General features: G+C 49.6%; 5 protein-coding genes across 5 annotated transcripts; 3 read left to right on the plus strand and 2 right to left on the minus strand.

Moving 5' to 3' along the window:
• Positions 1-2,231: 2,231 nt before the first annotated feature.
• On the plus strand, positions 2,232-2,500 carry Aud_000678 (uncharacterized protein; the record flags this gene model as incomplete). The annotated part of the gene is made up of 2 exons (XM_043286185.1): positions 2,232-2,237; positions 2,258-2,500. The coding sequence occupies 2 exons, from the start codon at positions 2,232-2,234 to the stop codon at positions 2,498-2,500; spliced, it is 249 nt and encodes an 82-aa protein (XP_043142120.1).
• Positions 2,501-3,959: 1,459 nt separating this feature from the next.
• Positions 3,960-5,739, minus strand: Aud_000679 (asparagine--tRNA ligase DED81; the record flags this gene model as incomplete). Its single annotated transcript, XM_043286186.1, has 2 exons — positions 3,960-4,086; positions 4,142-5,739. The coding sequence occupies 2 exons, from the start codon at positions 5,737-5,739 to the stop codon at positions 3,960-3,962; spliced, it is 1,725 nt and encodes a 574-aa protein (XP_043142121.1).
• A 2,748-nt stretch (positions 5,740-8,487) lies between these two features.
• Positions 8,488-11,004, plus strand: Aud_000680 (putative differentiation regulator (Nrd1); the record flags this gene model as incomplete). Its single annotated transcript, XM_043286187.1, has 1 exon — positions 8,488-11,004. One exon carries the CDS (start codon positions 8,488-8,490, stop codon positions 11,002-11,004), a length of 2,517 nt encoding a protein of 838 aa, XP_043142122.1.
• An 871-nt stretch (positions 11,005-11,875) lies between these two features.
• Positions 11,876-13,714, plus strand: Aud_000681 (uncharacterized protein; the record flags this gene model as incomplete). Its single annotated transcript, XM_043286188.1, has 3 exons — positions 11,876-11,942; positions 12,065-13,378; positions 13,449-13,714. 3 exons carry the CDS (start codon positions 11,876-11,878, stop codon positions 13,712-13,714), a joined length of 1,647 nt encoding a protein of 548 aa, XP_043142123.1.
• Positions 13,715-15,015: 1,301 nt separating this feature from the next.
• On the minus strand, positions 15,016-15,705 carry Aud_000682 (uncharacterized protein; the record flags this gene model as incomplete). The annotated part of the gene is made up of 1 exon (XM_043286189.1): positions 15,016-15,705. The coding sequence occupies one exon, from the start codon at positions 15,703-15,705 to the stop codon at positions 15,016-15,018; it is 690 nt and encodes a 229-aa protein (XP_043142124.1).
• Positions 15,706-23,367: the final 7,662 nt, after the last annotated feature.

Here is a 23,367-nt window from a genome sequence, read left to right on the forward strand (position 1 = left end):
ATTTCGCTGTCGAATTTCGAAGCTTGGCCTCGGAGTTGCGTTGTATTCAATCCTGCATTGTGCATGAAGATTACCATCGATGCACCCAGTCCGCCCCTGAGGTGACTACACCGCTAGCATGCAAAGCTATGCTTCTGAGACATGGAAAATATGGTCGCCCATGAACAGCCTATTCCTTGATTCTCATTTATCTTGTCCCTGCTGGCTGATTTGATAATCTTTGATACCATGAAAGACCGTGAAGCGTTCGAGAGACAGTTCTCGTATCGATCGACCCAGAACGAAAGATGTGGCACGCACCTGAGGCTTTCCGCATGGATTGAGGAGAAATAGCGGAAACTGCAGAGTTGAAAATGACATGGCTGTATGCTTGAGCTGGTCTCGAATGGCAGTTCCGAATACCACCGTCCGCCCATTTTGTATATCTTACGCGGTCAAATGCTCCCCTGAAGCAACATCCACCGGACACGTCCGGTTATATAATTGATCTGATATGTCATTCAATGAATATGTCTCCTCTTGACCATGGCTCACGACAGACACGGAATCTTATCCCAACTGAGACGTGGCCCGCGTTGTGATGGCGATCACTAAGGTAACCTTCATCCAGTGAGAAGTAAAAGAGGGCAAGGAACGCGTTTAGACTGCTATCGCGGCCTTCCCCTACTCTGCGCCATCCATGCTTGGAGTATAAACAATCCAGAGACACGCAATGCTGTGGCCTGAGCTCGCAGCATTTCACCGCAGCAAGGTATATTGCGGCCTGTCAGCTTGCGAGAGCCTGAATGCTGATGCTGAGCGGTATCTTTGTGGAATCCAAGAGCCTAGCAACAGACTGTCTCGGGATATGAACTTGAGCGACGGGGCGATCAGAAAGCGAGATCGACGCGGCTTCGAGTAAACAGGGGTATTTCTGGCAGTTGTTTCGGAGGATGTCACTTGACCTGGGCTCTAAACATTCTCGCGAGACTTGTAGGGGGCAAGGTTCGCACAAAAATGCATCTCCCTGTCATCTCCTTTGTTAGCGGCAATCAGCTCTGGTGTCTGGGTCGCTTAAGCTCTCCCAGCCTAGCCCTGATGGCAGCAGGTGATGATTGTGCACAGTTGGAGACTGACTTACATCTCTGAAATAACTGAAGACGAAGCAGATTATGAAGGAGAGCAAGCAGTCCAATTTGTGACTGCTGTCTTGCTGGCTGGCCTAGATTGATGGGTAGCGGAGACTGACCGCACCCTAAGATTGGCTGGTAGGGATTTCCGAGCCGGGCTAATTGAAGAGGAAGTAGATACTCGCAGCAAGGTATTTCTGGTGACAGGATCCGGTGAAAGCTTCAATTGCATCTAGATCTACGCGAGATAATCACTTCACGGCTTCAGGTGGCATAATCGGGGAGAGATCGGATTGTGAAATGCGGACTTGCGCGGAGCAAAGTGTTCTTGTTCCTTTCTCGACTCTTCCGATCATGGAGGGAGAAGGGGCGCATATCCACTATTCGATATCATACACTCGCGCAATAGCGTACTTTTGGCTCACGGCGCCGTCAAGGAACCCCCAGCCTCCAAAAGCTCTGGTATTGTTCCAGACCTTTCCGCAGGGGTAACTTTTGGCTGCTTGCCCTCACCGCGGATACTGGCTAAGATATACCTTTGTCCTTCCTGTCATTTTAAGCTCACCGGCGCTATTTACGCCTTATTGGGTTTCTACAGTTTGTCAGACCACAATGGAGAGAGCGAGGATTAGCCTTCACTCTTGATCTTTGTCAACGATTCGATTGCGTGGGCGAACACCAATCATTCAGTCTGAACTCAGCGCTTAATTCAGCATTTAACTAACCTCTCACAGACTGACTCAGTGGTCCACGAGAGAAGAGGGGCTGATCGGCTTCTCCCAAACATTAATACTTTGACACCTCGACAAATATCCAGGTCCTGGGAATCCTTGTAGGTCCCTGAACGTTGTCACAAAGCCATTCAACCTATTTCCTATCTAGAACTCTTCCCCTGAGAGCCTACCAAACGCCGCGGCACACATACAACAGATGAAAGAGTGTTGTTGAGAAGAAAAAGTCTCAACGGCATGGAGCATCAACACCAGGGAACACGAGAAAATGGAGAGCAAAGGTGGGAGGCTCACTCTTTCAATCATCCAATATCCGTTCCTATTCATAAAAGTCATACCTACTTGAGCCACGCTTTATATGGTTGCTAACAGTTGACTGATGTTAGACAAGATGCCAGTGCTTCCCGTAGCCAGCAGCTTGAGCTCGAAGCCGCCATCGCACAATCTCAGTCCCAGGACGGACGCATCGAGGACAAGGAATATTATACAAACTTCCTTGAGCAGCTTCTGGGGTTGGTTCGTCATGGCGACCAAGCAACCGTTTCTCGCATGATATCTGTCATCCGCTCTGGGGCCTCCCAGGAAGAAATCCTCAGAACGCTATCCGAAATGTCGAACAACAACCGTCCCGGTCAAGAGGGGAACAGGGGTAACGGCTAATAGTATTGAGTGACGGGAGGCTTGAACTCAAGTGGAGTGCTCTTGTCTACTTAGAGCAGTTTTCCTTGTGCTTGTCTTTACTGTTGTCGCTCTCTCTCGTCGTGAAATCGAACCTACTGTTTTCACTGTTCACAACCCCTCATAGTGATGATATTCGAACCTGAACATTTCCGTCGAAATATTCCGTGTGCGCTGGAACTGGGAGAAATGATGTCTATTGGTCTTTGGAACTCCTCGTCTTTTGTTGACTCGTACACAAGCCGATGCACGAAACGGCTGTTCATGAAGTCGATACCTATTAATCTTCGCTTCTATCAGACAAAGGTTGCCGAATGCGGTTCCCCGAGAGTTACGTCCAGGCATTTGTTTCATTGATCCCTTGACGCTGGAGACCATAATGCTGTCCATGCGCCCCATTGCAGCTAGACACGACTGGTAATGCCATCCCTCGTCTGTGTACTCTTGGGCTGGGATATGAGGCTTGGGTCTGATGTACGTGGCAGCCATTGAGGCGAATGGGGCGAATTGCTCGCATAGCCCATGGAAAGCAATCACCATCGATGACCAGCAAAAACAAATGCACATAACTTTCCAAATCGCCGCCCGTACCATCACACAAACGCGAGTGCAGAGACTTTCATAAGCGTGGTTTCAGCTCTGCTTGATCTTTCTGAATCCACCTGGACTGTGACTGTCTAATTGAGGATGTATATGCACCTGTATCCTTAACTTCCGCTACGGAGTCGGGCAGCTCGTAATGACAATATGAGATGGAAAGGCGACAGCCTGACAAGTCTATCACTGAGACTTGGAGAGCCTGCTGCTGGAAATCATATCCCTCCATGTAGATGGTGCCTTACAGCATGGCAACCGATGAAATGAACGAAGGCAAGGAGTATTCTGCTGTTGTAACATGATGCCTGTTGCGTAACGCCGTTGCAAGGGAAGTGCCAGGTGTTGTTCAGAGACAATTGATGGGGAAGGCTAAAACTGCCTGGAAAGTCCAGTCTCAAAACGCTTTCCTATGGTATCGTTTTGTGATGTTTCCTCCATGTGCAGCTGCTAAAGCTGAGTTACCATCTGAACTGTTGAGAACGATGTGGTCGGCTCATGTTAGCTTTGTCAGGTAGCTCATGGCGATTGATCGGTCCAGCTAGAGGAGATGCCTCCAGGAGTTCTAAATGGTCTGGTGAATCATCTGGGAGCAGGGTGGATTCCTTTGCATGTGCTATTACTTAACCATGCCAGAGGTTGGAGTGCAAAGGTAGGGTCTACGGCAATGAGTAACCTGGACGGTTGCGAATACATCTTGGAGAACAGAGGTTTATCGTGACTACGCCTTAGAACTTCAGTTCGGACGATGACAATGACAATGGATCTCGCGTCTAGAAGATGCGACTGATATCAAAATGAAATTCATAAGAGGGTCTGATACGTCTATGTGAAGTCGTGTACAATATCAAGGGGTGCAACGACCGGTGAAACGAGGATACAGAGAGCAGTCTCTGACTGTGTAGCGGGCACACAACCAAGCGAGGAATCGCTCGAGACCGAGACCGTATCCACCGTGGGGGGATGTGCCGTACCTAAAGCGCTGATTAGACGTAGATTCTGACGTAGAGCGGGAGATAAAAAACTTACTTTCTCTGATCGGTGTACCAGTAGTACGGGGCGGGATCCATTCCCTCGTGCTTGTAGGCAGCCATCAGTTCGTCCCAGTCGTCCATTCTCATACTGCCGCCGACAATCTCGCCGACACCAGGCATGAGGACGTCCACACTCTCGGTGACGCGGCGGTCCTCGGGATCCTTCTTCATGTAGAAGGCCTTGATCTCGGCGGGGAAATGGGTCAGGAAGATGGGCTGGTTGATGATGTCGGTCATCTTGCGCTCGGCAGCTTCGGCGATATCGTCACCGAACTGGTGGGGCTTGCCCTCCTCATTGGGGATGTCATGTTTGACCAGCCACTGAATGGCGTCGGCGTACTTCATGCGGCGGAAGGGACGACTGGGGGGCTTGAAGTCGGGGTTGAGCTGCTTGATGAGGGCAGCGGTGGGCGCGTCGGCGAGGGTCAACTCAATGACCCGGCAGATCACATGTTCGAGGTGGTCGAGCAGGTCAGTGAAAGTGATAAAGTCGAGCTCTGCCTCGATATGGGTGTACTCGGACAGATGGCGACGGGTGAGGGACTTCTCGGCGCGGAAGGAAGGGCAGACACAGAAAACGTCACCCAGGGAGGGCAGACAGGTTTCAAGGTAGAGCTGGGAGGATTGGGTGAGGTATGCGTCCTGGCCATAGTAGTCGAATTTGAACAGGGTGCTGCCACCCTCGACTTGCGTCTGCACCATGGCAGGTGGGGTCACTTCCAGCATGCGGCTCTCCTCAAACACCTGGCGGAAAGCCTTGAGGCAGGCAGCGCGCACCTTCATCACGGCCGAGGCGGTCTCCCCACGGAGGACGAGGTGACGGTTGTCGTAGTGGGTTTGCGGGTCGGCATCCTTGGCCACACGCGTGGTGATGGCCTCCTTGTCACCAGCAGCGCGGCCAATAACGGTGAAGAAGTCCGCATGCAGTTCCCGGTCGTTGGGCGCATGCTGCTTGGGAGGCACCGCGCGCATCTCGCCATGGATGGCCATGGAGGTTTCGAGGGTGAGAGTCATAGCGTCGTAGGTCTTGGTCAAGTTCCCAGTTAGAACACACTGCAAGTAGCCGTAACCGTCACTAAGAGTCAGGAAGATCACATCCTTCTGGGCGCGCAGGCGATGGACTCGTCCGAGCACACGGACACGAGTACCTGGAGTCTGTGATTCGGGAGATCCAAGCTTGACGATAGCTGGGTCGGTGACATCCAGGCGAATTCGCACGGGCTTGGGCAAAGAGGTATCTTCTGTGATGACGACTTTCTTGGCCTCCTCTAGAACCTTTTGACGCTTTTCGGCTTCCTGCTTCTCACGAATGGCCAATTCGTGCTCCTTGGCTGCCTTCTTCTTCCGCTGCTCGACGATGCTGAGAGCCTTCTTCGTGGCCGACTTGGTCGCTGGCTTCCACTCCAACTTCGCGGCTGGGTCGACGTTCTCGCCTGGCGCATCTGTCTGAGACTTGCGCATCAAGTATTGATTGCCCTCGGCGGGGGGGTGTTGGAGGTATGCATGGACAAGAGTCTTGTAGGGAGCCGATTCAGAACCGGTCGCGGTCGAATCGTCCCGGCCGACGTCCTCGTCGATGTAGATTGTGGCCATTCTGCAATCTGATTGCTCTTGTTCAGTTAGATCAGAAAAGCGATCTGGAGAAAAAAGCCCTCAATTGTTTGAGTTGTTCGTGAAATGATGCCAGCTCAATCACCGCCCTCAATTGGGTGAGTCACAAAATGCAACCGCAGGGAGGGAAGATAAGGAACTTAGTGCAGCACGAGGGATTGTTCGAAACAAATTGGAATGTACTCACGAGATATGTATTTCTCAGATTGGGCAAATGGGATCGTCTATACCACACACCGAGTCCCTCCAGAGAGAAGAGCAAAGAGAACCGCACAATGTCTGGGGATTTCTCTACTGCGAGACTTTTTGGAGGGGTAATTTTTATTGCGATGATAGCGGTCACCTCCACATTGGCCTCAGGCACCAGCTCCTCCTAATATGGCAAATTGACATGCTTACTTAAGGTACCTCGGAGGTAAGTTAACTATGAGTCGGATGGCTCTCTTCACATTCGACTCGATTAATGCCTTCAAACCAATTTCTATATGCCCCTAGCCTAGATATTGGATGACTTTCAAAGAGAGTATATGTTCGATGGCTACTTCAATAGCGAACTATGGCATCAGGAAGGATTATCTCGTATTTCTTCTCTTTCCTCTCTCCTTCAGCCGCATTCCGTTCTGACTGGTCTGGACTCTGTATCTGCCATCATATCTCGTTCTTCCTCTATCTGACTAGTAGATTGATTCTAGCGTTTGGTCCGTGTCGTGATGCTCGATTCGCTAGATTGTACGTTTCACATTCAGTTCCCTTTCTCCTGCCAAGCCTCGGTGCGCGGAATCCTCTCCTTGCAGCTAGTCCTAACAAAGTAATTCCTGATCCTGCAGAGTCCCGGATCAATAGGTGGTCCGGACAGTACCTGATAGGTACCTCTCGAGATAGGCTGTCATAGGCTCCTTTCAAGATTCAGGAACGGAACCGCGTTTCCACAATAATAAGGCAAGTTGATCCTTGTCCACTGTAAAGGAGACAGATCTCAGCATCCATTCCTCCCGTCACATCTTGGTTGAATCAATTCCACCGTCATTTTGTGTCTGTCAATAGTTTATGGAGTACCCGTTCTGACTATCGATCGCTCATCTTTTTCGCCCCAAGTCAGGGACAACAAAAAGCAAATATGCCGTGCCTTACTATTTGTGGTCCCATCATGCTTTGCAGCTGGGCTCTCAACTATTGAGGATAATTTGAACGTCGCGTAACGCGCAAATTGGATCCCTCATGACTTGGGAGCTGGAAATGTATGAGAGACTGGCAGAGGCTTAAAAGGCTATCATCTTCCTCATTAAGTTCTGTTCCTTTATTGGCCTCAAATCCATGGGTGATGGTGCCGATGCCCCATGGACTGACATGACCTAACATGTTTACTCCACAAGTTCCCCTATTCTTAGTATGGATAGTGCCTTGCATCCCCCTTTTCTAATTGTCTGTCTTTTCCTCACGACTCAAGATATCGTGATTCGATGTATGGAGTACATAGCTGTTGCTTCTACTCTGTAGATTCAGCCCCATCTGGTGTAAGATTGTTCTGAGAGACTGTGACCCGGTAAAAGAAGGAGATCCGCAAAAAAATTAATTGTAGATATTCGACAGTTGCTTCAATAATGACTTTATGGGTCATGAGAGAATAATAGAAGAGGACACCAGTCACTTTTGCTCATCTTATTATTTCCCCCCATTATCATCATCATCATCATCATCATCATCACCACCACCCCTTTTTATCCAATTCTCTTCCGTTATTCTTGCTCGTCTCTCTTTCTTGTCATTCGTTTACTGTATTTTAATCTACTGCTGTCTTTTCATTGCGGCTCGTTGTAAGTACCTGTCATCTGTCCCTTTTCTACCACAGTCACTGATTGACTTCTGGTGCATCTTCAAGCCTTCAAACATCCTCATACCCACTTTGTTCTTAGTCTCCTACAAAAGATGGACTAATTTATTTCCCTTGAATGCTACCTTAAAACAGCCTAGTGAACTGCCTTACTCCATACTCCAGACTACTACTACTAGCCTTAGACCAACTAGCTACGGGAGTAGAGACCGACTCACTCTCCTTTTCTCTCCGCCCTCACTAACCTCACTCCTCCGTACTCGCTTTGTTTTTTTTCCCTCATCCCCTATCTACTGTCTAGACCAGGTACTCCTTTTTTTTTCTTTTTTTCTACTTCTTTTACTCCATACAGATTTACTAAGAGTATCTGCTTCGTCAGTTACTCTTATTCTTTCTCTTCTCCATTTCTCACTATTCTCTTCTTGTACTAAACTAATTTCTCTTGATATCCCATTCCCCCTTCTTGGCTTTTTTGTTATTGCGGCATTCATTCTCTGCTGCCAATCCATGCACATTCCAATTGACCATTGAAATCCCTTCTCAACACGTCTCCATTGGAGATTCTTGGTCTTTTCTCCCTTTCTTGGTTGGGATTTTTTTTGTCTTTTGCTTCTGGATAACGATCACTTGATTCCTTCTCTTCGTTGAATCATATTCGCTTTCCACCTTCTTTCAATTTCCCTTCTTGTTCCCCTGCTCAATTCATATTGCCCCCTGTCTTCTTAACGGGGCTGATCTTCAGACCGGTGGCTTTCTACGGTCTCTGATCATTAATATTGCTTGGTTCTAATCCTTTTTTGCTCTGGTCTGGTGATATCGGCCGCTTCAAACAAACCGAACCCCTCCTACCTCTTCCTGTTTAGGGGCAATCAGCTGTGTCTATATCGTTTCTCCTCGCCATGCAAACCGCCGATGCTTCGAGTATTTCGAACCGCTTGATGCATTCCAAATTCTCTTCCTTGAACGCGGACAATACGGGGTTCTCCCACGGCGCGTACAATTCCAATATCCCAATACAGGGTTTCGCGGATCGGAACGCTCGTCGTGCCAACATCCCTCACATCAATACCTCCAACCCGGCCTCAAACCTCTCGGACGGCATGGCAAACTCCGGCACGGCATTCGACATGAACTTCACGCCTCTCCTCCCTTCTCAACTTCTGCTTGGCAGTCCATTCCAGCCTGGGACTCCCTCCGCCTTCGCTTCGCCGCAGTTTGCTAATTTCGGTGGCTTCTCCCAAGCCAATGCCTCCGCACATGCACAAAATCATCAGACCCAGCTGGGAAGCCCGACACAGGCCACGCCGAACGCCGGATTGTATTCAGGGATGATGTCAACCGACGGCTTGGGGAACTCTCATTTGTTGAACGGCCCGCAGTCTCCAATTGGTGGTCTGGGAGGCCTTGGTAATGCGGCATTTGGTAGTCCCGCAGCGGCTGTGACCCCTGGCCTCCTCTCGGGCACGAGCCGGACAGTGTACCTGGGCAACATTCCCGCAGAAACCTCCGCGGAGGAGATTCTCAACCATGTGCGCAGTGGACAGATTGAGTCGGTTCGCTTGCTTCCAGACAAGAACTGTGCCTTTATCTCCTTCCTGGACAGTAATTCAGCGACCCACTTCCACTCGGATGCTATTCTGAAGAAGCTGGCCATCAAGGGCAACGACATCAAAGTGGGATGGGGCAAGCCGTCCCAGGTCCCAACCTCGGTCGCGCTGGCGGTGCAGCAATCGGGTGCCTCGCGCAATGTATATCTGGGCAACCTTCCCGAAGAGTTGACGGAAGACGAGCTGCGCGAGGAACTTGGTAAATTCGGGCCGATTGATACCGTCAAGATAGTGAGGGAAAAAGCGATTGGATTTGTACACTTTCTGTCGATCAGCAATGCAATGAAGGCCGTTTCCCAGTTGCCACAAGAAGCCAAATGGCAGGCCCCGAGACGCGTCTTCTATGGTAAGGATCGTTGCGCGTACGTGTCAAAGACACAACAGCAAAATGCGGCGCAGTTCTTGGGCATCGCTCCCGGCTATGCGCATATTCTGAATTCCGCAGACCGCGATCTGATCACCAACGCTCTCGCCCAGCAGTCCGTCGCTGCGGCTGCCGTGGCCACCTCAGCTGGAGGCGTGAACAATCTAGGGAACCGGACCATTTACCTGGGTAACATCCACCCGGAAACCACCATCGAGGAGATTTGCAACGTGGTCCGGGGCGGACTGCTGCACCATATCCGATACATCCCTGACAAGCACATCTGCTTCGTGACGTTCATCGATCCAACCTCTGCCGCCTCCTTCTACGCGCTGAGCAACTTACAGGGTCTGATGATTCACAATCGTCGCCTGAAGATTGGCTGGGGCAAGCATTCTGGCCCTCTACCTCCTGCCATTGCACTGGCAGTGAGTGGCGGGGCCTCCCGCAATGTTTATGTCGGCAACCTCGACGAGACCTGGACAGAGGAACGCCTCCGCCAGGACTTTTCCGAATACGGCGAGATTGAGTTGGTGAACACGTTGCGGGAGAAGAGCTGCGCTTTTGTCAACTTTACCAACATTGCCAATGCGATTAAAGCAATTGAGGGGATGCGCAACCGCGAGGAGTACAAGCGATTCAAGATCAACTTTGGCAAGGATCGGTGCGGCAACCCCCCGCGTCAGACTGGCAATGGTGGACAGCATAGCCGAAACGGAGCTGGTCTCGAAGGAGCGCAGTCCCCGCCTCCTGCACTTAACGGCTTTCAACCAACTCTGAACCAATCTGGCTCCCAGTCGAGTCCCACTCGCCATGCCCTGTCACCTCCCCCCGGCTCAACTGGCTCTCAAAATGGACATCAGCAGAACCGTCACCCTTTGCAAACCGTATCCTCGCCGTCCGGGATCCTGAACGTGGGCGCCAGCAACCCGCTGACCATGTATCTGAACCAAATGTCCGCTCAGCAGCAGGCTCAGGAGCAGGAGAACCGACTGAACGACCCGATGACTCTGGCAGCCCTTCAATCGCAATCGCAATCCCAAGCCCAACAACAGTCGTACTACAGCGCTACGAGCAGCAGCGAGCTCGCGAACGGAACCATCGAGGCTCCCATGCACCAACACAAGTCCTCCAGTGGTTATCTGAACGTGACTAATGGCTCCTCAGGGCCAAGCCATCACGCAACTGCCAGCACCAGCAGTTTGAGTGTGCCTCGTGCGCAGCATTCTCGCACCGTGAGCTTACCCTCGTTTTCCCAGGAGCCCTTCGGCCCTGTCTCGAGCCAGCCCGGCCATGGCCGCTCAGGTGTCGCCCACCATCCCCAAGCAAGTTTCTCTAGTTTCTCATCGGCTCTGGGAGGACTGAATCACGCGGGATTCGGGCTGGCCATTCAGAACGAGTCTTCTCTGCCTGGCTGGGCTGAGGAGGAAATCGGTGCAAAATAGTTGTCTTCTTCATATCGGAGCGATTCATCCCGCTGTTCAGTTCTATGAGTGTCGTTCTATCCAAACTCTTTTTCTACATTCTCCATTGTCAACATTGCGACTTCCTTCTCTGTATTGGTTTGGTTAATTGTGTGGTTGCATCACCTTGATTATTCTGTTCAAATATTTTTTTCTCTTTTCAGCCATGCCCTCGTACCACATTTTAATACCTTCTTGATATCATCACTTGTATTGCTATCTGGGCAGGATCTTCTTAATACTGTTTTCTACCTCTGTCTTTTTAGTTTCTTGCCTTTTTGAGCCGTTCCCAGCCGCTGACTTTCAGTGCGCTATGAGAGAGCGGGATGAGACGTCGGCTGATACCCTGGACTGGTTCGGCTCTGGCTTGTGCTTGGACGTTTCATTCCCCCTATTTGCATTCTTGGTGCCACTTCAACGAATTCAATCTGAGCATACGGCTCACCCACGTTGCATGTTGGATACGGACAAGGGTTATATAGCTGTGGACGTCATGGTCCATGATGGCGAGGGCGATTGCGAGCCATTGGATGATGAGGGATATGGGACAAGAATTAACAAAAAAATGAAATCAAATGAATGGTTGTCTCAGTAAAACCAATAGGCTTAGACATGATGTCACCTCTAGATAGTCATATAGATCCAGCGTACTAAGAAGGGATACATCAACGACTCTTGTATATCACGTGAGCGCAACTCCTCCTGGATCGACGCTAATCCATATCTGGCACGATCCATGAAGCTCAAGCTGAAGAGCGATTCCATCAGTCTTTGTTTTCAACCCCCGTCACCAATCTTCTTCTATTCTTCAATTCTACATTTTGGCTCTTCGGGATATTTCCAAGGCTTCAAGATGGCCTTACCTCCAGAGCAGATCAACATCAAGCGTCGCCGCGAAGAAGAACCGGTGGACACATTGTGTAAGAAAAACTCCCTGACTTTGGGTCGCCCCACGGTCTTGTACGGCGTCACATGTCCACACGCTACTAACTACCCATATGAGTCCTGGTCTGTAATATAACTCAGCTAACATGAACTACAGATATCCAGTCTGAACTCCACCAGACCAAGCGGCGTTTTACGGACTTTGTCTTCCAGCGCGTCCAGGTCAGTGGCAATGATCGGGACAGCGGCTCCTCGAGCCCTGCGTCCCTAGCTGCACCATCACGCACACTCCTCACTCCGAGGTCTGTGAGTAGCTCTGCGTTTCCAGCTCTCAGCGGTGCTGCTCGCTCTTCGGGCCCAGGGGCGGGCGTCGGCGCGACCGTCCCTCTGGTCCGAGCTACTTCCCCTGGGGCTGAGTTCCGTGAGGAACAGCGCCTCGCTGCTGTGCGCAAGGCAGCGGAGGAGAAGCTCCACCGCGCACTGCATTCGTCGAGTGCGGTGGCGGGTGCGGAGCTGGTGTGTTCTACTGCTGTTGACGGGGCGCGGGAGTCTTCTGCGTCCAGCGGGAGGGAGAGTCCGGTTTCCGCGTCGCCGCGCTCTGTTCGTCGGTTCCAGATCTCCAGGTCCAATACGCCTGTGAACGTTCTGCGGAGTGCGGGTGGCGGCGTGCAGAAGCGGCGAGGGGACGGGGCGGTCGCAGTGCTGGTGGAGAAGCTACGGCGGACTCCGCATTCGAGGCAGGCATCGTTGGTAGCCGATGCGGCGGCGCAAGCTGCGACGGCAGAGGGGGAGGTCCGCGGGGTGAGTGTCCCGGAGCCGGAGCCGGAGCCTGCGCGGCGCAGGAAACGGCCTGTGGTCAATCAGGCGGAGAGGAAATGGAGAGAGGAGCGGAAGACTGCCATCTCTGCTGCAAAGGAGCACATCTCACAGGTGCTGGAGAAGGAGGCGCATGCTCGCAAGAGTAACTGGGAGGATGAGTCGGAACGGCTGGCTCGCGAGTTTGAGCAGATTGCCCTTGAGCTGGAGGGAAGTACGGAGACCCAACCGTCGGTGCAGCAACCAGTAGCGCAGACAACAGCACGTCCCATCATCCCCAGAACTCCGTTGAAGTATCAGCCGCGCACACCCAATAAACCTCGAGCGACAGCGCCGCGGGAAGCGAGCGTTCCTGCAATTCCCGACGTCGGGACTCCGGTAGAAGCCATGGTGCAAGAGGAGGAGGACAGCGACGGCGAGTACGTCTACGATACTTACATTCGAAAGCCACTGCCAGAAGGGACGACGCTACTTACGGACCCGTTGACCGATCTGGAAACGGGCCACGAAAAGTGGTTCCAACAGAATGGCATTGACACCACTCGTCAGGATATTGGAGTCATTGTCATTACGCAAGAGGACGAAGAGTACTGGGAACACTTTGCAGAGGACGACGAGGACGAGGAGTGGGATAGCGAGGACGCGGATTCGAACGGTATGCTCAATCCACTCGGCCAACCCAACCTCTCTGCTTGCACTGTGCTAACCCATCTTGACGCATACAGCCGAGAACAACCCCGCAAACGACTATCCGGACGAGGACCTGTCGTGGGACGATGAAGAAGACGATCCCACAGCCATTTACCACAAATATCGAACTCATGGCGCGTCTGACGACGAGCAATTCGACTCTGCCGATTCAGCAAGTGAGGGGCGGCACGCACGCCGGGTTGGAGTTGGATTTGGATTCGGGCTTGACTCGCACGTGGATTCTGACGAGGACAGCCTGGACGGCGACAGTCCCAATCACGATCGAATGCGACGGTGGTAGCCATTATGACAAGTGACGACCTCCCAGAATCGGGTGGCTGCATTCTGCAGCTTCCAGTCGATTTCGAGATGACTTGCTTCCTTGGTGTCCGGGAGTGCAATCTGTCTGGTTGAGATAAACGATTATCCTCTTCACCATCGACCTACGGCGAAAATAGCCCCCACAAAGACCTGACCCGGTGACCGCGGGAAAAACCCAAATCCAAAACTGAAGAAGAAAAACAAATCATACTATCGTATCTGCACCAGCATCAGCATGAGCATCAGCGTCGCGTAGTGTAGCGTCAGTGCCAGCCAGTACGAGAATCAGTACCAAGCCCCCCACTTCTCTTCAGCCAAGCACGTATCTAGGCCGTGAGCAAGTGACAACCGGCATTAACAGGTCAAAATGCCGAGACGATCCTTCAACCCAAAACAACCATCTCCACGACGGCAGCATCAGCACAATTGCCAACGCCAACGTCAACGTCAACGTCACAGCGCCAGGGCCAAATCCAATACGTGTCGATAGAGTACGAGGACGGGGGTGCGGGGTTCCTGATTATGATTAATTATCATGTCATATCATGTCATGCCTGTCAATTGTGAACTCGACCAAAGTCAAACATCCCCTATATCGTACCATGTATTCCATTGAAGTATGAGTTGTGGCCATCTCGGTCCTAGTCGGTGGTATGCCCGTATGCTTACTTGATTATCACAATCGAGCTACTACGTAGTCTAAGGTGCCTTTACCTTAGTTGGGGTTGGAATTGAGGTGGTTATCCGGGCGAGCTTGCAGAAAGCTCGCAGCTGGGCACTGAAGTGGTCTGCATAGGACAAATGATAATAAAAGGATGCGTGCTCTGCTTTGTTTTTTTTTTTTAGAATTATGATCATCTAAACGGCTGCTTATTTGGTTATACTGTCGTGATGGTGGACAGCCTTAGTAACTGGCTGGACCGCGTCTGGGAGGTTACGTATCGTATTGTATCATACTGAAATGTACGATAAGTAAGTATTGAAACGTGATGATGTATTATCATTTTAAAGCTAAGCCATCATTGGAGAGCCCAAGCTGTCAAGACAGCTATTCGAATGCAGTGCTAATCCACAAAGCCTCCCAACCATTAACGGCATGTCCGTGAACTTGAATCTTGGAGAAACACACGGTGAAAGAGAAGAAAATAGAAACCATGACGGAAACCTCCACATGCAGAAAAAGAATAAACTTCAGAGGTATCTTGCTTGTGGTGCGGCCGTAAAAATTGACCGAAAAAGGAAAAACGATTGCAAAGCAAAGTTGAAAGAAAGACAAAACGTTTATGCCGATATCCGCCGACCAAGCACTTGGTCCTTGGGTTCTCGCATCCATGGATACCACACTTGGGCCCATTCCACAACTCCAAATCGTGGAGCTCCCGAGTCAATCATGGTTGAACCCTCCCGCAGGAACTCGCCGTCCCGCATTCTCCGCTGCTCACGCAGCGTGGGACATTTCTTCTCCTTGATGAATCTGTAGAACTTGCACTGAATTCCTTGAAACCCGCGCCGTTGGCGGTTGGGAAATTGGCGGTTGAAGTTCTCGCGCACCTCCTTCCACTCCTGGCAGAGGTCTACTCGGTGGTACCAGATGAAGTACATCTCTTCTTCTTCGTACTTGGGCCGGGGAGGCCGACGCCGTTCGGCCGCATTGCTGGAGCTGCTGGAGACGGAGTCATACCGGTCCCGAGAATAGGGATCTGGTGATGACTCGGCCGATCTAGGCCGATATGACAAGAACATTTGGTCTTGAGACGAGCCCGGGGTGTCCGGATAGGCGTGTGTCTCCCCATAATGGGAGTAATAGTAACGGCTGGGACTTGGAGGGTAGTGCGGCGAGTATTGCTGGCTTGAGAATGAATGATGCAGCCGGTTGTCCGTTGAGTCGTTCTCGGCCGGTGGATTCAACAAGGAATCGATGGCCATTCGACTCTGGCGAGACGAGGGCAGGTAGCTAGTTCGCGAATCCATCCCGTTTGGTGGAGGATGCTTGCGTCTGAGTAGTTGATGATCGTTGTTGTAGGTGAGGGGGCAAAGAGAAGAATAACAGGATAAGCGTGCAGACAACCGCCGATGGCAGCAAGGTTGGAGGTGATCAAGATGCAGGCGATGGCACCTCTTTCCTCTTAAAAATGGACGGAATAGATGAGGTGGGAAGATGGTTGGTTGTTGGGGTTCCGTGTCTGAGAACCTCAGGCACTGAACACAAGGCTGATAGAGATAGACTGTGAGGCTTCTGGTATATGCCTCTCAGCCACTATGCAGTTTGGCGCCTTTTCTTTCAGAAACTTCCTGGGAGTTGCAAAAGTTGAACACAGCCAGGGAGGACACAAAAAAGGATGGGCGACAAGAGAGTAATATTGTGAACAATATTTTTTGTTCTGGGAGCATCACCAACAACAGATGAGGCTTCTGGTTGGACTCTTAAATGAGGGTACTGGCCGCCAAGTGTCGGGTTAGTCGTTCCTAACCCATGCAGCGTACCGAGTCCTTGGAACACGCCGGCCTGTAAGAGACCCCGACTGCGCCCCTGTAGTGTCCGGCCGTGGAGAGGATGGTTTCCTACGGCGGGTACGTGATGGTGCTGGATGGACGGTCCTTGTCGGCGTGATGCGTAGCGCCAGAACAGGGGCAAATATGAAATTAGACAGATGCAGGCAGAAGTGTTGATGGTGGTGTGATGGTGTTGTAACAAGGGAAAAGAGACACTTGAAATAAAATTGGGAATTTGGAATGTGCCAGACACAGACACTGAGAGTCGAACAATGGGTATAATATCAGTGTAGCCCCCTCCTCTATGAGGTATGTATGTATGTACGTATGTGAATGTCTGTCCCTTTCTTCCACTCCCCTTCATGCAAGGATATCGGGCTTGAAGATGCGGTAGGAAGAAGAAGAATTTTGCCACAACCTCCACGAAACAGCAAAGTCCAGATGCAGATAGTAGTACTTCGACAGATTAGACGTTAAACAACAGGCAGGAAAGTGTGGAGATCTCAATCCAAAGAGAGACACGGTCACGTTGGTAGAAAGACGTGCAGGAATGATTATTGTCACTGGCGGATTGGGGGCGTATTTTATGATCCTTTTTTTTTCCCTCCCCCGTTTATTTTTATTTTTATTTTTTTCCCTCTTTTTGACTCTTTCCTTTTAAGAACTGTCTCCCTTGTTTTATTTTGTTTTATTTTATTTTCCCTTTTTTTTGTGTTTTCTAACAGTAGCAAAATGAGAGAAGAGGAGCAGGTCTAGCACATGTACCCTTTGGTAAGGATGTCAGAAGCATAGACGAGTACTTACTACTGTACGGTGGAGAGCCGCAACAAAGAAGTCAACAACGAAACGAAGTTACACCCTCGGATGTGACGACGATCCGCTTCTGATGATAGACAGAAAGAAACCAACCTCGAAAGGGTAACAGAGGTGCTCTCTTTCGCGGCTATATTGACAAGCTTAATATGGGTCAGGGCCAGGATGGGCCAGCTATATGAACCCTGGTGTTTGACACTGATGACACAATCATCCAAACGGAGGTTTTGGCCACGCGCGGGGCAAAAGCCAAAACTGTCAAGGGGAACAAGGATCTGAAGGCTGATAGAATTTGTAAAGAAGAGGGATGATCAGTATGAGATTGGCTTGACTGGGTTGTATTCAGGAAAAGATGTGCTGTCAGCCTCGTTGATGTGCCGTTTGGCTCACAGTAGAAAATAGGAAGTACGGATTCTTCATTGAAAATCAATTGTGGATCCTGTCTAAGATAGCTGCTCGTATAGACGCCAGATAGCTTCTTCCTCGATACTAAGGTATTATTACTACTGCTGGGAAAAAACGTCAACATCAGTATGTACCCTGTAGTTTCTTCGATCGACACTGGAGAACGGAATGTATCAAGTGAGGTGGAGTATGTCAGTCTCCTTTTTCCCGTCCAGCCATAATCCTATGTCAGAAGCGAGTGTTAATTGGCTGATGGTTATAAAAAAAAAATAAAAAATAAAAACAAAATATGATTTTGGGGATACTATTCTGGAGCTCTAGAGGATTCACGAGCATTGAAGGTTGACTTTTTCCATGTACACACTCCGCTAATGTTCTTAGTTTCGACCGAACCAAGCCGTCGAGGGGAACCAAAAATAAGAGTCAGCAATGGGTAATACGAACTAGCATGAATGAAGAAATTAGGAGGGGCAAAAATAAAAAACAATAAAATAAATAACATAAAATAAAAATTGTATCCAACTTGAAGACAGCCTAAGGAGAAGCGCACCCGAGCCAGCCAATGGCACAGGAAGAAATTGCGGCGCAACACACAGTCTGCAGCCCTGCCACTGCATGAGAAGGTTCAATTTCCCGGAGCTGATAGGTCCTCATTTCTCAGGCCTCAAGAGAGCTGGCTAGCATGGCTGCAATACTAACAATACCCCACTGCCCAAACAAACCTTTTGCAGGGGTTCGATCTTCGAAGTGGGCTCTGGAACATCAGACAATGCCAAGGCCAGTAAATGGAAACGAGATTTATCACAAGGTGTGGAGCTTGGGAGGGTCGGTCCAGTGTACTATTTTACCAACAGTCAACTGAAATCCAGTTTTTTGCTTCCTTTCATCCTCCATTCGCTTCTCCGTATTTACAGGGTGGAAATCTGGATATCTATTCGCAACTTCCATCTTCCGCATCTATCTACTCTGCGGACAGCGCGGAGTGTGGGAACAGAGAAGTGAGATCCACTGGGCCCCACCCACTCTCCATATTCCAAAAGCAGATAGACTTCTAATATCGACTGAGATTGAATCGTGAGGAGATAAATTGATTCACCTGGGTCTCGACTCTCAATTCATATCAGTGTTCCAGCAAATACCAGCCTGGCTATGTGTCATTGACTCGTTTGAACCATTGCCGAGGGATTCGACCCTTCTTGTGAGTCCTCACAGACCTGAAGAATCCTTCCATAATGGCCTCAGTGCAATAAGAATGTGAAGGAAAGGATCACTGCAGGCCCTCTTCGAGCACAACAGCATTCGAAGCCGACACGTAAGTCAAGGCACCGAGAATACTGAAAGTCTGATACAAAGTACAAGGAGGGGGTAGAATGGGAAGAAAACCAACAGAAACGGGCAAAATAAACTGTGTTTATTGGATGCGGAAGTGTAAAGTCAACAGTCCAACCTTCAGTGGCTTCGCAGGGTGAACCGTGGTACTGGGACCATTAAACCAATTAGACGCGGCCTTCTATGCGGCCTAGCTCTTTTGGTCTCAGATTACACAAACCGATTGCTGAAGGACATTCAGAGCTAGGTTCTTACCCGTTACAGGTGTCAGTACTGCCCCAGGCTAACTTGGCTCCAAGTTCAAGTCTTCGTATATTTGACACTTGACAGCACGCGATGTGAGTGGGTCTGTAACTTGAAGATTACTCAGAGTAGATAATACGACGAGAGAGAAAGAAAAAGCAAGACAAACATGCTTACAGGTGGCCCTGCAGGTCTTCAGTTGATCAGGCAAGGTTCAGATTTCTTTTCAGGTCACACTCTAATGAGATTAGGTCACACATTCATGCACATATACAGAAACCACGCAGTCCAGATACAAATCTGCAGAAACAACACATCTATGCAGTTATGGGACGATCTAAACAGGGAAGGAGAATTATTGGTAAAATACTCTCACCTGCTTATAACATTGCGCAATCATTATGTCTTTCCAGGTTTTGCTGCCAGATTGCTTCCCGCAGGCCGAGATGTCACAAGGCCGCGATGCTCCCTACCTGCTCTGCAAATTACGCTCCAGGTTTCGGCTCCGACTTGTTGGTCTCGTCCACTCTGAGTCCACAAAGAAGCATCGATAAAAAAAGCCAACCAAAAAATCACGGATATACTGAAAAGTCAAAACAGCCCCCAAAAGCTCAAGATCGCTTAATATGGAGTTATTTGTCAAAGGGATTCCACTAGCACCATACTCTGAGCCTGTCAGAAGTCAGATTCTAGGAAAATTCAGAAGAATAGTCATCCTTCAGGCTGACAGGCGTGCCACTTTATAGATTTCATCATGTTAGGCCCACTGTACTCCGTACCTTAGTCTGAAGGGTTTCTCCGTATTATGGTTTGGAGAATGAGAGGGAATCGGTGCTCGGCACGGGTCAATCCGGAGTAATCGAAGGGGCGTTCCTCAAGTGAAAGTTTCACCAATGTATTGACAATTGATACCATAGGTATCAGCCATAAATGGTGTGACGGACACAAAAACCTTGAATGATATTCCAAAATACTCTGGATAGGCGTGTAATAACTGAATCTTAAACGCAAGTAATAAGCTAAATATCATTATACTGAGTCCCCATGCGAGAGTAGAAATTGAGTCAGTCACTCAATTGGGACGTTCATGTATGTAAGATTGAAACATACAAACAAAGCAGTCACCCACCCCAGTTATTGGACGGAGACCCATCTCAAAGGGAAAAGCCCAACACAAATCTCCAGCATCTCGATTACCCCATTTGTCAGGCCAGCCGTTCAAACCTTCTGAAGGATTTCGACTTGCTCAACATTAGGTCTGATGCAGCACTGCCGTACTTGCTTCATGGTGTAGCCGAGCGCTTGATGATTGGCTTCTACTTGACGAAGATAGTCGTGGAGGTGTAGCAAAAAAAGGAGTCGTCAGCTGTTTTGATATTGCCTTTTTGGCCGGCCGTATGTATCTGCAGCTGACTGACCGCATGGTTTGAAGATTTCATCATGCTGGCATCATCCCGATAATCATTCCTCTTCTTGTTAAGGTACCTGTAATTAGGTACTTTTCTTTCATTCAAATATTATAACCATCACCAGCTCAGACCTCAAATTATTGGCATACGTTAGTGACAGGCGTTAGTGATCTCAACATAACAGAATGACTTGTCGTGATAGGTACATCCGTTACTTGCGGTGCGATCATTATGTTATACATCATACTGGAGAGGGCATAGATAAGCAGCATGACTCATGACCTCACTTTGCTTCATGATTCTGCGTTATTAATGCCCTAATAGTAACTAAGGTACTATGTTATTGATGAGTGGCTGGCTGTTGGAAATTGCGGCACAGTCAACTTGCCTAAACTAAGAGCAAATAAACATTGCTAATAAATAAAGGTTATATAACTCGCCACAGCAATATGCAAATCAACTAGTCTAGCTATGCTGTTGAATATCGATACTCTAAGCAACTGAAGCAGCCAAAGATAACGCCTCTCCAGCCTCCCCTGGTGAATATGTGCGCTCTGACCACATGATGTCTCACAGCACAGCACAGCAAACCTTTTCTTTCCCTGTGAAAAAAGAAAAATGTTCCGAGGAGATTGATTCCTTTTCTCCTTGTCAAAGCTGATGGGATAGAGAAGACGGGATGACCGCATCTGCTGTCGATCCTGGGCTTTTTGTGATTGATCCACCACACTCACACAATACAGATCAGTTATCAAGCCAACAAAGCAAGACTAAGGGTCGATCCCGTCCCGTTCTTAAGAACTCTCAGTCTCGCCAAGTACGGACTTTACGGAGGAGCTAGATAGTCATCTAGACAAGTGGTTCAACTGCGACCGCGACTGCAACTAAATGACACAGCAACGTTTATCGATCCCCTCGACTAGGGGCCCCCTGGTCTCTCGAGCTTCAACCTTTCCGTTAAAGGTTGTCACACGCATACCCGCAGACGTTCTCAATCACGTGAGAAGAGAAAAGTATTGACGTGGAAGTCCGCGGGGCTTCATACACCTATTCCAGAATGTGATTCGACTTCCCTCAGGCTAAATGTCTTAGCAAGACCTATCATGATTCTGGGCATGACAGCGTGTTGACGTATGTAGTAGGCGAACGAAGGCCCGGCGAGGTAGGCACTGAACGGTGCCAATGCATATCGCTTTTTCTAAAGGCTTTGTAAAATGCAATTGGCTGGAGTGCCTATTTTTCCTCCAATTAGGGACTGCTATTCCTGGGAATAAGTAGCTAGGTACTAGGCTGTCTCATATCCGGAGATAACAGAACAAGAAGCGAGATTAGAGTTACATCGTCGGTTTGGACCGATCAGTGGTTGACCAACTTCAGCCAGGAGCTCAAGAGTCAGAACATGAAGACAGAGATGATCCACCCTGAGGCTCAAGTCTGGTAAGAACGGCGGTGTTTCGGAGCTACGTTAAGGTCCGCTTCGAGGCTCCGATGGTGGCACACAGACACAATCGTCAATTCTGATTTCCATGGTATTAGTGCTGTACGCCAGCACCGCTAGTTTCCGCTAACAGCTTGAGGAGGAATACCTACATAGTACAGTGTATATATTACGGTACTTGTGTTGTCTATAGTGAAAGAATGTGATTGGTACAAACAAGAGGAAATGGCTCTGCATATGAAGGAGAAAAGACAACTGATTTGAAGCTTCCAGGAATGTTGAGAGTAGTACTCCGTATTGAGCAATAGACAAGCAATTTCCCTTCCTTTGTGACTAGTGTCCGACTCATCGCAGTATCGCCTGTGTATGCCGTTACGACTCCTACTCTGGCGTGAAGCCGTATGAACCCAAGTGTCAAGGGGGTTTTACCTCTCCATTTACTCTTTTTGTCCATATCCTTCAAGGAAGAAGCTCGCTTCGACGCTTGGACCTTATCATTGTTAGAAGGGTCGAATACGTGCACATTCGGATGACGGTCAAATCCTGAGAGCAGCAAATCAAAGATACTGCAGACCTCCAATGGCTCGGAGCGCTCGACGGATGGTCGTGCCCAGCAATTGCACAAAGCCCCTTACTGAATCTTGGCATCTTGTTGGAGGAGCATAGATGGGTGTACAAAGTATGCATGCTCAGTCAAATATTGCAATTGCGACATAAGGGATCGACGTCTACCACAGCACAGAGCACAGAGTGCACCTCAGTATTAGTACATTCGGATAGTCATAACCGGGATTTGAGCTCTGACTCGCACTTCCTGTACTTTTGGCCATTGTACTACTACTTACTCCGAACACCGTGCTCTGTTAATCTAATTCTGTCATATCCAGGGATGGATTCCAGAAGCTAAGTCTGGGCGAAGGCTTCTGCCAAGCATCGCCCGGTGTGCTCTGTGCGCACCAGCCTGCAAGCCAGTACCAGGATCACCCCTTTCATTCGCAATTCTGGACGTCCGGGTTCGACCTAGTTGTCGAGAACGCAATTTATTACACTCCTCAGATTAATTGGCAAATCAGCAGGAAAGTGCTCGTCAAGAGCTATGAATGAAGTTCCCGGTCCGGAGCCGACGCGAGGTCCCTTCAGAGTTCAATGGCCCCCGACTAAGGAGGTAGATAGGTTACTAGTCCTCGGGGAAGGCTAACTAGCAGCGACTATCTACGGAGCACTATTTGGAACTCGAATTGTCCTAGTCGTTCCTATGTGGACTCGTTCCACAAAGCATGAACCAAAGAAGGTTCGTTGTCCGTGTACTACGGATGCGGTTCCGCGCCATTATTGACGGATCATGGACCGTGGGCAAAACTTGTCATTTGTCGGAGCCCCAGCAGAATGCAGACTGCAGAATGTCAGGTAGAATTATATTGACTACGGAACTACGTCCTGCCTGTAGAAGAGGAATCTTCGGCGCTACGTTCCGGCGATTGAGAAGAGAGAACATCCACGCAT

The sequence above is a fragment of the Aspergillus udagawae genome (assembly GCF_001078395.1).
Source record: "Aspergillus udagawae IFM 46973 DNA, scaffold_1, whole genome shotgun sequence".
In the NCBI taxonomy this organism is placed as follows: Eukaryota; Fungi; Ascomycota; class Eurotiomycetes; order Eurotiales; family Aspergillaceae; genus Aspergillus; species Aspergillus udagawae.